The sequence below is a fragment of the Cervus canadensis genome, chromosome 17 (genome assembly GCF_019320065.1).
Source record: "Cervus canadensis isolate Bull #8, Minnesota chromosome 17, ASM1932006v1, whole genome shotgun sequence".
Lineage (NCBI taxonomy): Eukaryota > Metazoa > Chordata > Mammalia > Artiodactyla > Cervidae > Cervus > Cervus canadensis.
The window spans coordinates 51,331,035-51,346,509 of record NC_057402.1 but is presented as its reverse complement, the minus strand read 5'-3'; the positions used below and the strand labels follow the sequence as shown (position 1 = coordinate 51,346,509).

General features: G+C 45.1%; 1 protein-coding gene across 10 annotated transcripts in view; it reads left to right on the top strand.

The window, feature by feature from the left end:
- Positions 1–15,475, top strand: part of AKAP13 (A-kinase anchoring protein 13) — a 312,448-nt gene that overhangs the window by 87,116 nt on the left and 209,857 nt on the right. For all 10 annotated transcript variants that reach the window (XM_043489653.1, XM_043489650.1, XM_043489649.1 and 7 more), the window contains exon 2: positions 408–451. In XM_043489653.1, the coding sequence (XP_043345588.1) occupies positions 419–451 (33 nt within the window). In that variant the 5' untranslated portion in view covers positions 408–418. The remainder of the gene's footprint in view (positions 1–407; positions 452–15,475) is intronic.

The following is a 15,475-nucleotide window of genomic DNA, read 5'->3' as shown; positions in this document are numbered from 1 at the left end:
CCTCCGCCCTGAGTGCCCTAGTGATAACTGGGGGAAGCATCTTGTGAGTTTGGGGGATTATATAGAAGTGTAACTTGTGCACGCACTGTTCTTTTTTTGGTTTGCGTTTAATATCCTGTTGGTTGGTTGTTGAAACATCTTCTATGACTGCAAAGACTTTTGTCTTTGTTTTTCAATCAGAACATCTTTCTCCCCACTTGTAAAGATTGAATCTGGGCCACACGGCATGTTACAATCCTTGAACTTCTGTGTCCAAACCTCTGAGGAAAGCTGGGTATCTGTAACCCCAGACTCCTGATTTTGCTCATGTAATCTTAATTGACATCTAGGACTTTTCCAATGGGTTTTAAATTTTTGATGATAACTTTTAATTTTATTCTCATTTATTTCTTTCTTTTCTGTTCCAGTGTCCTGGGTCATGAAACTTAATCCACAGCAAGCTCCATTATATGTGAGTAAATCACCAGATTTCACTTTATCCTTACTTTTGCTGTTTAATTCTTATAATAAACTCAAAAATGTTCTCTTGTGATTATCAAAGGAATGTTGAACCATCTCTACATATGAATATATTGACATGATGCCGTTCAGAAATTGAATTTGATTTAGTGACTGTTAAATGATGAATAACGCATGATACTGGGCGGAGAACAAATGACACCTGTAAGCCTTGTGCGGTAGACTGATGGGGAGAGAAGACGCATGTATAAGGCAGTCGCATTGCCTTACAAAGTGATTCTGCAACTTCTCACTTGAATACACAGTTCGCTTCTGTAGAAGCAGGGTGTCGCGCTTCCTGCTGCCGTTGTGAGTTACCCTGTTCCACGGCTAGGTGGCGCTCTGTCATTGGCAAAAGTGCTGTTTAGTTTTAAGAACCTGGGTAAAAGCTATCCTTTCCTTAGAAAGTGGGGAAATTAGAAGATGACATAGATAAATGAATGAATGGAGACTGGAAAAAGTAAATTCTAGGTGTTTTTGTTTGTTTGAACAAAGAACAGAACTGTTGTGAGTTAGCCGAACGGAGGTGGTGAAAAGTGCCTGGTTGGTGAGCAGCCTTCCGAGAGGTGTAGCTCGGCCTTGTGAGGGGCCGGGGGCTGTGCTGTTGGTGGGGTCTGGAGAGGTGCACAGAGTTTTTTTGATGGCACAGGACGTCAGTCAGATCCTTAATCCTGAAGATGAAGGACCGTTTCATTGGCTGAAGAGTGCGCAGAGTCTGTGGAGGACGCAGACCAGCAGGCGGAGGGCGGGGTGGCAGTGAGCAGGCGGTCGGGCCCTGCTGAGCTTGCGTTCGCGGTGATGCGAGTCGGATCCGCAGAGGTGGGTGACGCTCAGTCGCGACAGCTCACGAAAGTGTGTGGAGTTTATTTCGTGACCACTGAGGAGCTTTTAATGGTGTTCAAACCGGCTGCTCATTTTATGTGTTTATTTTTTTGACTGTGCTGTGTTAGTAAAAGTCATATATACTTTCCTAACATGGAGCAATCATATGATTGCTCTTCATACAAAGCAAAACACGTGTTCTTAGGCGATGTCTTGTGTTCTTAAATTCCTTCCAGACCACTTGGAGACCATTTATTATGTTCACCAGTGGGTTTGCACGTGAATTGAATACCTTGGACTTAAGAAAACAATTGAGATAAAAGTCACACACCATAAAATCCACCCATTTAAAGTGTACAATTCACGGTTTTTAGTATATTCATAGTTGTGTCATCTTAACTTCAGGGCATTTTTTAGCACCCTCAACAGAAACCCCACACCCCTTGGCAGCCACTCCCCAATTCTCCCTCCTCCAGCCCTTGGCATCTGCTCTCTACTTTCTGTCTTTATGGTTTTACCTGTTCTGGAAATTTCATATAAATGGAATCATGCAGTATCTGGCCTTTTGTGACTGGTCTCTTTCACCTAACATCTTATATATAAGGTGTATATTAGAGTGAGTATAAGTACTTTGTTCCTTTTTATTGACAGATAATAATCCATTATATGGACAAATTACGTGTTATTTATCCAATCCTCAGTTGATGGGCATTTAGGCTGTTTCTGCTTTTTGGCTGTTAAGGGTAATACTGCTGTGAACAGCAGATTTTTGTGTAGGCGCCCAACTTTATTCTTTCCCCATTGATTTTTCTTGGGCACTTTTGTTGAGAATCAGTTGGTTATTAAATGTAAGGAATTATTTCTAGACACTCAATTCTGTTCCTTTCATTTATGTCATTCTTCGTTGGTTAAGTTTCTTTCAACAGTGATTGATAGTTTCCAGTGTACATGTCTTTAATTTTTGTAGAATTTATTCCTATTATATCCTTTTTGATGCTATTGTAAATGATACTGTTTTCTTAAATTCATTTTTAGATTGCTCATTGCTGGTGTAGAAATACAGTTGATTTTTCTGCATTGATCTTTTAATCTACAACCTTGCTGAACTTGTTTATTAGCTAGTACTTTTTTTAGTGGATGCTTTAGGATTTTCTATACCCAAGATCATGTCAGCTGAAAATGTGCGGTGTGTGCTAAGTCGCTTCAGTTGTGTCTGACTATGTGACCCTGTGGAGCGTGGCCTGCCAGGCTACTCTGTCTGTGACATTCTCCAGGCAGGAATACTGGAGTGGGTTGCCATACGCTCCTCCAGGGGATCTTCCCAACCCAGGGATCGAACCTGCGTCTCTTATGTCTCCTGCGTTGGCAGGAGGGTTTTTACTACTAGCTCTACCTGGGAAGCCCTGTTGAAAACAGACATAGTTTTCTTCTTTCCAATCTTTTTATTTTATTTCTTTTTCTTGCCTAATTGCCCTGAGGAGAACCTTCAATTCAATGCAGAGTTGAATAAAATAGTGAGAGGAGACATTCCTGTCTTTTTCTAATCTTAAAGTGAAGGCATCCATTCTTTCACTGGTAACATTGGTACGACATTAGCTGTGGGTTTTCATAGGAGACTTCATCAGGTTGAGGAGGTTCTCTTCTATTCCTAATTTGAGTATTTTTATCATGAAGACTATTGAATTTTGTTGTTGAGTGTTTTCTTCTGTATGTTGAGATGTATTGTGTGGGTTTTTTCTTTCATTCCATTATTGTATTATGTTGATTGATTTTTAAATGTTAAACCAACCTTTCTTTCCTGGGATTAATCTCATTTGGTCATGGTGTATAATCCTTTTTGTGTGTTGCTAGATCTGGTTTGCTAGTATTTTTGTGTCTATGCATAGTTTTCTCCTGATGTTTTCGTCTGCTTTTGGCCATTGAATGAGTTTAATTATGGGCTGATATGACTGCATAGTTGTGGTAGGCAGAATAATGGTTCAAGTGTGTCCATGTCTTAATTCCCAGAACCTGTGAATGTTTGTCTCACATGTCAAAGGGGCTTCACAGATTTCAGTAAGTTAAAGATCTTGAAACCAGAGTTTATCCTTTAATTATCTGGATAACCCAGTGTAATCACAAGGATTCCTGTAAGTGAGAGAGGGAGGCAGAGATGTGTAGATGCCACGCTGCTGGCTTTGAACAAAGAAGGGTCCATGAGCCAAGGACTGCAGCCTCTTGAAGCTGGGGAAAGCAGGGGAACAGCCTTTCCTTAGGACCTTCAGAAGGAACACAGACATCTTTATTTTAGCCTGGTGAACATCTTTCAGGCCTCTGACCTTCAGAACTGTAAGGTGATAAAACCTGTGCTGTTTTAAGCCTCCGAGTTTGTGGTGGTTTGTTGTAACAGCAATAGAAAGCTAATACAGTGGTAGTTTGGGAAAACTCAGTTAGCAGTGTGCAGGATAATTTAGAAGGAGCGAGAAGAGGCTGAGAGGTGAGTTAGAAATTTTCTTGTCTTGCCATCATTGAATCTGAGAAGTTGAGAGCTAACAGGCTCCAGATGATACCTGCTTCAACCTCCCCATTTTAGAGATGAGGAAATGCATTCTGAAGACACCGTGATAAGGTCATGCAGCTCATTGGTGGTAAATTGTGATTTACATCTGTATTTTGGGGGGCTTAGTCACAGAAATCACTGTAAAATTTGTGAAGCATAAAAAAGCTTCATTTTCTTAGGGAAGCAAGGCTCTTAAAAATCGGTTCTGAAGAATATACTTAACATAGTGCTTTTATATATGACTTAGGTGTTTAGTGTGGTTGGACAGGCTCTACTGGGAAGACCATCTTCAGTGAACTAAGGTAAGTGTCAGGGCTTTACACTGTTTGGGTGAAGGAAAGTATAGTCATCCCCCCTTCACTTTTCTAGTGATCTAGCATCACAGTTTCACTTTCTGTGGTTTCAGTTACCTTCAGTCACCATGGTGATAATATTATATGGAAAATTACAGAAATAAACAATGCATGTATTTTATCTATTTATTTATGACTGCACTAGGAGGCATGCAGGTTCCATAGTTTCCTGACCAGGGATCGAACCCGCCCCCTGCGTGGAAGCCCCATGATTCATAAATTTTAAGTTTCCCACTGTTGGGAGTGGTGTGGTGGGATCTTGCACCGTCCCGCTTCATCCTGTAGGGGATATGAATCATCCCCTTGTCCAGTGTGTCCTGCCCACTGGTCACTTAGCACCTGCCTGGGTTATCAGATCGTCTGTGGTATCTCGCTGCTGTGTTCAGGTGACCCTTATTTTACTTAACAGTGGCCCCAGAGTGCAAGAGTAGTGAAGCTGGCAGTTCAGATACACTGAAGTGAAAAGTGAAGTGTGAAAAGTGAAAAGCCTTGAAGTGTAAAGGTGAAAGTTCTTGACTTAATAAGGAAAAAAAAAATTCATATGCTGAGGTTGCTAAGATCTATGATAAGAATGAATCTTCTATCCATGAAATTGTGAGGAAGGAAAAATAAATTCATGCTATTTTTGCTTTCACACCTCAAACTGCAAAAGCTACAGGCACAAAATGTGATAAGTGCTTTAGTTAAGATGGAAAAGGCATTAAATTTGTACAGTAGGATATTCTGAGAGAAGGAGGCAGACACCACATTCACCTCACTTTGATTTCAGTATAGAATTGTTATCTTGTTCTATTTTGTTATTATGTTAATCTCTTTACTGTGCCTAATTTGTAAACTTTATCACAAGTCTGTGTGTGTAGGGAAGAAACACATTAGTTATATGTAGAGTCAGGACTGTCCACGGTTTGAAGCATCTGCTGAGGGGTGGTGAATGTGACCCCCTGGATGGGAGAGCTGCTCTGACTGTTACAGGCAGTCCATTGGTGAGGGGGTCAGTTCTCTGCAAGCACAATAATAGTGTTGAAATTCTTCTTGATGATTTGAGATATGCTAGGGTGTATGTCATCAACAGAAGAGAGAAAACTCCTAGTTAATGAGGAAAAACGCTGAACACTGAGAATAACTTTCACCTGAAAGTTAAGAAAAATAGGCTGGATTCCAAATATTCCAAATAAACGTCTTAACCGGGCTTTGCATAAAAAGGAGTCCACAAAAAGCTGCAGTAGTTAAAATGTAAGGGATGTCCCAGATTTTACAGGTGGCAGCACTGTCAGATGCTTCAGTGAAGCTATTGTAATGGGTGACCTTTGTGGACTCTTAAACAGTGGGACACAGGGAACCTGGAACTTCGGGGGCCAGGAACTGTAACCTGGCTCTGCCTCGGTTTCCCTGCCTGTCAGCTCTGATCTCACAACTGCACCCTTGGTGTGATCAGCTCGTTATGTTACCAGGTCAGGTGTTTGCCTCGGCCTCTACAAAAACACTGATGGTTACCAGGTGAATGTTTATAAGAATTGCAGTTTCAGGACCATTGGGTGGTGGTGGTAAAAACTTGAACAGGTTCAGTTACACCCCTCTAGGTGGTAAGGGCCTGGATTGTTGGAAAGTGAAAGTGCTAGGCGTTCAGACATGTCCGACTCTTTGCGACCCCATGGGCTGTAACCTGCCAGGCCTCTCTGTCCATGGAATTTTCCAGGCAAGAATACGGGAATGAGTAGCCATTCCCAGGTCTCCAGGGGGTCTTCCCGATCCAGGATTGAACCTGCTGCATTGCAGGCAGATTCTTTACCATCTGGATTGTTTAGTGGAAGTAAAAATGGAGAGGCAATGGGAGGCGCAAGTAATATTGAAAAGAGGCAGTAGATCGGAATTCTTTAAAAATGAAAGCATGATGGTGGATTGAGAACTTGAATGTGAATGGCAGCCTGTGCCATTGCCAGATGTGGAAAAGGGAGGCAAGCGATGATTTTGTTCTTTAAGCATGTTTAAGGGCATGTTGATGTTCCATTTACAGCAGGCAATGTGGGCTTGGAACTGTGGGCTGAGCAAGTTGGTTTCCAAGTAGAGTTTGACTCATTTATAAGAAATTGATACTTTTGACTCTTAGAAAAGATGAGTTCTTTGAGAAAGATAAAAGAGTGAATGGAATTAGGATGATGGACTGTAGCAAGAGAAGGTGAAGTTGACTGGAGAGAGGAGGAGTTCCAGAAATCTGGGCTGCATTTGAACTTTTGGCCTTTTAGCCCTGAAATTCTTCAGTTTCAGTCACACGTTAGTCCTGGGAGTGAATTTGGGGTTGGAGCTGGAGAGTTCTTAGATGCCTGCTTTGTGCAGACCCCTTTTTGGAGGCTGGGAATTTAGCCATGAACAAAGCCGAAGGCTCTTGTGCTGCTTGCATTATAGCGAGGAGAAGGCATAACTCTTAAATAAGAAAATGCCTGGAAGCACAGTTTCTTGAAAATAAAACAAGAGGATGTGATGTGGGTGTCTGAGTAGGGGCTCTTTTAGGGGTGCTCGGGGAAAGGGTTGGGGCGTACCTCTAGCTAGGGGGCGGAGTGGACCGGCCACTTAGGCTGAGACCTGAGTGACCGGTGCGAGCCAGCTGTGTGTGGATCTTGGCCCAGTGTCCCAGCCCAAGGGGACAAGTGCAGAGCTCTGAAGCCAGGGCTGGGCTTGGGCGGAGAGGGGGCAGGGTGTGCGCTCCTGGAGGAGACTGAAGGAGACAGGGAAAAGCCTGGCCTGGAAGGCTTTTGCAGACCCTTGGGTGACTCCCCCAGGCCTGCCTTCTCTCACAGCTGAAGCCCACCTCTGAGTGTCCTCTGAACCCCAGCCTCTGGCTCACGTTCGGGTCTAGCCTTTCAGGGACAGTGGATTTATCGTAAGGCGGAGCGCTGGGCCCTGGGCAGACTGCATTCTTAGGCAGCTGAAGCATATTGTTTCGGATTCCCCATTTGAGGAGAAACAGTTTTCACATTCTGTAGTCATTTTTAAGATCTGTGTTTTGATGCAAATGGAACATCCTTGAATGGAAGAATGTTTTAAAGGAGATCCGACTCTCATTCGTCTGAGGGCAGTGGGATTAAAAGTTTCTGCTGTTTTCTTCATGCTTTTGGGGAGAAAAGGAAGTCTTTCCAAAAACCTGCGGTTGTGAACCTTCATGAACGACGTGTGATCCCGATTTCACAGTGGTTCTTTCAGCCCCTGGTTTTCTGTGACTGCTTCACCAGCTGGCGTCGCACTCACCTCCATCTCCCATAACCTTTCTGGATGACAGCTCCTTAAAAACAAGAGTTCATATTTGTATACTGCCCCCAGGTTTAAAATGCACATTTGCACACAGAATATCATTTGATTCTCGTTACAACCTTGTGTAATCCGCCTGCAGTGCAGGAGACCCCAGTTCAATTCCTGGGTCGGGAAGATCCGCTAGAGAAGGGATAGGCTACCCACTCCAGTATTCTTGGGCTTCCCTTGTGGCTCAGCTGGTGATAGTATCCGCCTGCAGTGCCGGAGACCTGGGTTTGATCCCTGGGTTGGGAAGATCCCCTGGGGAAGGGAAAGGCTACCCACTCCAGTGTTCTGGCCTGGAGAATTCCATGGACTGTATAGTCCACAGGGTTGCAACGTGTCGGACATGACTAAGCAACTTTCACATTCTTCCTTTCACGACCTTGTGAGGCGGGGAGGACGCTTCATTCTCACCCTCATAATACTTGAAGAAATGAGAGTCCAAGATGGTTCATTCAGTATATGTTTTACCCAGAGATTGTGTGTCTCAAACCCACGGTCTTTCTTCCGCATACCACACTGTTAATTAAGCAGGGTTGCTGTCCATAATTGTTACCTAGAACACGACCAGTCTCACTACATTTTATGTGATAGAGACTTGCACAAATAGGCTTCTCTGGTGGCTCAGAGGGTGAAGAATCTGCCTGCAGTGTGGGAGACGTGGTTCGATCCCTGGGGTGGAAAGATCCCCTGGAGGAAGGCGTGGCAGCCCACTCCAGTGTTCTTGCCTGGAGAGTTCCGAGGACAGAGGAGCCTGGCGGGCTGCAGTCCATTGGTGGCAAAGAGACGTGACTGAGCGACTGAGCGCAGCACAGCGCAGACCTGCAGGAATAAAGTCCTTTTTAAACTGAGTCAGCCACGTTTAGTCTTCCGTTTCTCTTGTTTTTAAAATGTTTAAATGTTTTATTTGAAAGAAGTGCACATTTACAGAAAAATGACAAGAATGCACCTTCACCTCTGCTCTCCTTTTATTAACATTTAGGTGTGACCTAAATAACCTACTCATTCCTTTAGTCTGTTGAAAAGGCATGCTAGATGTAGAGTCCTGGAATCACTATCTTTAGTCCTTATGGGAGGGTCTGAGCCACTTTTTACAATAAGCAACATACAGCAAATAGTTTTTATAAGTGTAATACACGTACCCTTTGGCGGTAGAGCCCTTCTCACTGTCAAGATAAAAGCACATAGTTATCCCAGAAAGGATAGGGGGTGAGGGATGCTACCAGTTGATAAAAGAGAAAGCCAGGCACATGAAACAAAAGTTGGTATTTATAAAACAAACAAAATAGGTCCCGCCACCACCCCCACACACTAAGCACCACCGGACCTAGCAACCTAGCAACTGGACAAGAGCAACAGTAAATAAATCCTCCCCCAGACCAACAGCTGAAAAGGAAGCAAGGAAGGAGGAGGAGGAAAGGGTCTCTTTAAATGCCTCTTATCTAAGGCCCCAGGCTTGTTCTAGAAGAAATCTGGGCAGACCAGCCCTGAAGGCTTTTTCTTCTGTCATCTGATAGCATCCCTCACACCCTATCCTTTCTGGGGCACAAGGAGACAATAGGGGTCAAGAATAAGCACATCTGGATTATTCCAGAGAAAGTCACTTCCTTTCCCCCCTCTGACTTAACTTTTCTGGAGAAAAAGCCACGATGATGTCCCCAAGTGACTGCCCCACGGTTGGTGCCCCGTGTGGGAATGACCTTTGTGACTGAGGTCAGGACTGCAGAACAGGGAGATGAGTCAGGGGAATCATTGTATTTTGGGGGGTGGTTGACCTCACTCCGCTGGAAGAGTGAAGAAACTGAGCTACTGCAAGACTGACGGATTTGCCCGAAGTTTCATGGAGGTTGTGATGGTTCTGGTCAGGTAGCAGGAGCTGCAGGTAACTAGCCCAGCCAGCATGCCAGAGGCGAAGGTTGGAATTTAGGGTTGTGGTAGAAGTCTGGGAATACATGGGCTGTGTAGGAGGAAAAAAGGGAACAGTGGGAATGCCAGAAGGGGAGAGAAGTATTTCAAAAGGTAGCATTGAACTCTCTTTCAGAGTAGTGTTGGTTGCTCAAGTCATGTCCAACTCTTGTGACCTCATGGACTGTCAGGCAGGAATACTGGAGTGGGTAGCCATTTCCTTCTCCAGGGGATCTTCCCGATCCACGGATCGAACCTGCATCTCCAGCATTGCAGGCAGATTTTTTAACTGTCTGAACCACGAGTAAAAATAAAACCTGGGTTGTAACACTTGACTGTAGAGAAGTCATTAATAACCATCCTGGTGAATTACTTGGTCAGATACTTACCTTTATCCCTAGATCTTTTACAGGAGGATGGGGGTGGCTCTTTAGCCCTGGACCAGTGAAAGGAAGAGGTAGCCACGGCTGTTGAATAATGACGGAGGCATTTCTGTGTACAGCACGGCTCCTGCAGGGTTTTTTGTTTTGTTTTGTTTTGTTTTGTTTCGCTGCTTTTCTGTGTTAAAGTGTTCCAGTGGGGCATTGGGCACTTGATGGTTAATGAAACCCCAGAATGGATGGCTTGGCTCTGACACTGACTCAGAAGGTTTATCTTGGATGCTTGATGATCCGCTAACTAAAATCACCATAAGAACACATTTAAAGAGGAAAAGCTTGGGGTTCATTTCTCAGATCCTTCAGTTATAAACTTGCTGGTGTCCCCAAGATTTGTGGTTGGGTGAACCCATCTCAAGATCTCCCTCAGGAAAACCAAAACCCCCACCCCAAAACTACATACTCCTTTAAAAGCAGAGAGATAGATGTGAGATACAGGTTATGTATGGAATACTTACCATGACCTGCCATGTGATTGGGATGAAACCCACATTTATTAGACTTTCAGGGGGAAGAGACATTCTAATTACAAAGCAGGTGTTCAGGACCCCGACAGACCTGGTTTATTGTGTCCTTTGATGTTTCTCTTTTTTCCATAGCACTGAATGTTTTTGCCTGTAACTGCTTCTGGGGGGAGGAAAAGCATCCTGTCATATCTTTGGCACTGGATTCCTTTTTCCTTACAAAACAAAACAATATCCAGTGATTATAACTATTTCTATTTAGAATAGGGACCAGTGTTTTAGATGATGTCACTCTCTATTCTGTCAAGTAGGGGAGGGTGGGTTAGGACACAGGTATCCTTGAGACTCATTGGAGAAGACCCTGATGCCATGAAAGACCAAGGGCAGGAGGAGAAGGGGGCGACAGAAGACAAGATGGTTGGATGGCGTCACCGACTCAATGGACATGCGTTTGAGCAAGCTCTGGGAGATGGTGAAGGACAGGGAAACCTGGCGTACTGCAGTCTATGGAGTTGCAAAGAGCTGGACGTCACTTAGTGACTGAACAACAATAGCTGTGTGTTAATCAGAACTGACGTCAGTGCCAGAAGATGAGAGTCCACGTGGCCATGTCATGCTGAGAAAGAAGGGGGTTTAACATGAGCAATTAAAACAGTTTGTTTTTCCATAAGTATAGTTGGCATAAATAATCATAGTTGAGAAAAGTAAAAGTGTTAGTTGCTCAGTCGTGTCTGACTCTATGCAACCCCATGAACTGTAGCCCACCAGGCTCCTCTGTCCATGGAATTCTCCAGGCAGGAATACTGGAGTGGGTAGCCATTCCCTTCTCCAGGGGATCTTCCTGATCCAGGAATTACACCAAGTTCTCATGATTTACAGGCGGATTCTTTACTGTAGGTTACCTCCAGCTTTAATGTCCTCTATTGCGTCTTCCGGTTGCGTCTTTTGGTTGTGTCTTTGGAGGGGAAGAGGACCTATTTGGTAGTGGCAGCATTTTATCTCTTCCGGATAAATGTGTTTCCCTAGCAGGAGTTGAAATAATAAGGCTGTCTCCCTCTTGGTTGGCTGTTGTTGTGTTACATGTTGCTCCTACAAAGAGAGCTTTATCAACTTTCTGATCTCTTAAATGAATTACCTGTCTTTGCCTCAACAATACATGTCTGATGGGTCAGCTGCAATGTTTTGTAGGCTGGAGGCTCTTTCCAGCCAGATCCGAGTACTGTGTTTTAAATAATGACAACTTTGTCACTAGTGCCAGAAGAAATAAGGAAGTCAAGTGTTCCTCAATTTAGTTTTTGATGACATTACAGAGCAAGAGCTTCAGTTTCTTTCTGTTGGGCTTGTTAGCCCATCTGCAAAAACTTGCTTTGAAGTTAACAGATTTTGCATTTGCAGATAGCATTTTCTTTTCCTTGGCATTTTCCGAGTAGGTTGAGATACATAAAGGCCAAAAGCCTTCTCAGAGTCTCTCTGCAGGGTGCTTTTACACTAACTTGATGTTTCCCAAGCATCTGGATATTTGGGAAGGGGAGTGGTGGTGGGAAGAGGGCAATAGAATTAAATTTTCCATTTGGTTTCAGTGAAGAGAAGTCCTGCTTTCCAAAGAAGGCCAAGATGTAATGCTCTGTGTCCTTAGCTCACTCACTCATCAAGTATTCGTAAAGCACTTGCTAAGTGAATGGAGGACCTGGCCTTCGAGGAATAGATTCTTTGGCCGGAGTTCATATGCGTGAGGAATTAAATGACTGTACAGGTAATATTGCCTCAGATGGTGGATTTGTTACACAGACAGTGATGGTTCATGGCAAGAAGAGGGATGAGATGTTGGCAGAAATGATAGGAAGGCCTTCAGGGAAAATGGGGTTCTGTTAGCCTGGACAGACGTGGCTCTGGAGAAAGGAAAGAGCAGAATGAGAGAGGGGGATAGTATCTGTGAAGTAAGGTGTGGACATGGGGTTATCAAGGGTGGTGAGGGAGCTGGCTTGACTGGAAAGGACAGTTCACATGGTGAGGAGGAGATGGCATAGATCTGTTTTGTTCATTAGGGTAGCCACTGGCCCCGTGGAGCCATGGAAATTAATAAAAGAAAATTGAAAAATCAGTTCCTTCATTGTAGAGAGCTTAGCTGCCACGCTGGCTGGCGGCCGCCACGTTGGACAATGCAGATAGGATATTTCTATCAGTGCTGAAAATTCCATTGGCCAGCACTGGTGGAGGGAGTATGGCGTTTGACAAGCAGAACGGGGATCGACTGGAGGTCTTCCGACTAGGCCGGGGGTCGCACGATGGAAGCGGTCGTGTCCCAAAGCCATGGAGGAGGGGCATGGGGCGAGCAGAGGGGACCGCCAGGGCCTGCCGGGTGCTCGTGAGGATGGGAAGGCGGTTCCAGAGAACAAGTGGATTGCGTCTGACAGAGTGGTGGAAAGCATCAGAGAGCCACAGATGTGACCACCAAGGATTCTCCTAAAAGAGGAAGAGGGATAATGTAGAGCCAGAGCGAGGGGTGCCATGACGGATAGAAACCTTAAATATATAGGTAGTTTTTAAAGAGACCCATCTCCTTTATTTTGTGTAGCACAAAAGCATATAAACATAATTGTGTGGCTGCTTCTTGCATCTCTGCACAAGCACTTGGGTTGGTAGCTCTTTCCTTTGTTTGCTTAGGAAGAGGAGAACGACACTTAAGGAGTACTTTTCATGTAAGGTGACTTAGGTACATTATCTCTTCACCCGCCTGAGGCCTGTGTTACAGATGAAGGAATATATAGTTGGTGAGAGGTGAAGCAGAGCTCTGAACTTAGAACTCTCACCCTTTCTGTCTAGTCTCTCAAAGTAAGAGTGGTTTCACTCCCAGTCCCTTAAATTGCCACCACCCTCTCTTAACCTGGGACCTCGAAGCCTGATGCTTGTATCACATTCTACATTTAGAGGTTGGCATCAGTACTGGATTCCACTTGCCGTCGCTTCAAATGTAAACTGGAGATCTTGTAAACATTGTTTACTCAGGGCAGTCATTGGTGTGAGGAGTTGCCCAGACTGACTTGCAGCTGAATTGTTCCAGAGCACTGGTTTTCAAAGTGTGGTCCCACCAGCATGAGCATCACTAGGAGTTTCTTAGAAATGCAGATCTTCAGGCCCCATCGAGACCTACTGAATCAGAATGCTTGGGGTGGAGCCCTACAAACTCTGTGTGTGTGTGTGTGTGTGTGTGTGTGTGTGTGTATGTGATGGCTTGGGGTGGAGCCCTACAAACTGTGTGTGTGTGTGTGTGTGATGGCCCCATCCAGACAGACCTACTGAATCAGAATGCTTGGGGTGGAGCCCTACAAACTGTGTGTGTGTGTGTGTGTGTGTAGCCCTACAAACTGTGTGTGTGTGTGTGTGTGTGTGTGTAGCCCTACAAACTGTGTGTGTGTGTGTGTGTGTGTGTGTGATGGCCCCATCCAGACCTACTGAATCAGAATGCGTGTGTGTGTGTGTGATGGCCCCATCCAGACCTACTGAATCAGAATGCGTGTGTGTGTGTTGTGTGTGTGTGTGTGTGTGTGTGTGTGATGGCCCCATCAGACTACTGAATCAGATGCGTGTGTGTGTGTGTGTGTGTGTGTTGATGGCCCATCCAGACCTACCTGAATCAGAATGTGTGTGTGTGTGTGTTGTGTGATGGCCCCATCCAGACCTACTGAATCAGAATGCTGATTGTTTGCTGGGTTGTGATGGCCTCATCCAGACCTACTGAATCAGAATGCGGTGTGTGGTGTGTGTGTGTGTGTGTGATGGCCCCATCCAGACTACTGAAGAATGCGCGCGCGCGTGTGCTGTGTGTGATGTGTTGTGTGTGTGTCATTTGCGTCCCCACTCACCTGACCTCATCCCCTGCAGCGAAAGCAGCCCTACACTGAATTCAGAATGCTTGGGTGGAGCCCTTACAATATGTTGTGTGTGTGTGTATTTGCGCCCCCACTCACCTGACCTCATCCCCTGCAGCGAAAGCAGCCCTACAAACCGTGTGTGTGTGTGTGTGTGTGTGTGTGTGTGTGTGTATTTGCGCCCCCACTCACCTGACCTCATCCCCTGCAGCAAAAGCAGCCCTACAAACCGTGTGTGTGTGTGTGTGTATTTGCGCCCCCACTCACTTGACCTCATCCCCTGCAGCGAAAGCAGCCCCTCTTTGCAAACCCCTAGTCCTAACCTCTGAACCATCAGGGAAGTCCTCATTTTAAAAAAAAAAGTTTAATGATAGTTGTTCATGTAAGTGAAAGTCGCTCAGTCATGTCTGACTCTTTGTGACCCCGTGGACTATACAGTCCATGGAATTCTCCAGGCCAGAATACTGGAGTGGGTAGCCGTTCCCTTCTCCAGTGGATCTTCCTAACCCAGGGATTGAACCCAGGTCTCCCGCATTGCAGGCAGATTCTTTACCAGCCGAGCCACCAGGGAAACCCTGTTCATATAACTTCACTGATAAAAATCTCAGACTGTAGAGTGTTTGTAAACAATTCCAGTTATTTTGTTGTGGTGGTCATTGATTCCACAGCACATTACCCTGCAAGCCACTTTTAAATAAGCCCTCCAGATGATTCTGTTGCACCCCAGTATTTAAGAATGAACCAGTAAACAAAAAGGATGGTCTTAAAAGCCCCTTTCCTGCGGATTAAATTGGACAGAATTGTTTTTGTTGCTCTCACTTCGGCATCTGTCACAGTACCTTGCACATAATAGGCCCTCAGTGTTTCTGATTAAACAGAGTTAAAGCCGTTCAGGGCTTCCAAGGCGGTGCAGTAGTGAAGAATCCACCTGCAGCGCAGGAGGCCCAGGAGACTCAGGGTTGATACCTGGATCCAGACGATCCCCTGGAGAGGAGGGCGTGGCAACCCACCCCTCTTGCCTGGAGAATCCCATGGACAGGGAGGCCTGGTGTGCTGCAGTCCATGGGGTCGCAGAGAGTCTAACACGACTGAGTGACTGAACTGAAGTGAACCCAGGCACTGGTACATTCCCTTTTTGGTCTGTGGGATCCACTGATCTGATTGTGGACTTACTTTCTGCCATTCCTGTTATCATCTTCATCTAGTTAAAAGTCAGAGGTGATCTTAAGTTCCCCTTATGATGGTGCCTTCCTCTCTACTCACTTCCTGCATTCCTCACTTCTATTTGATTAATGATGAT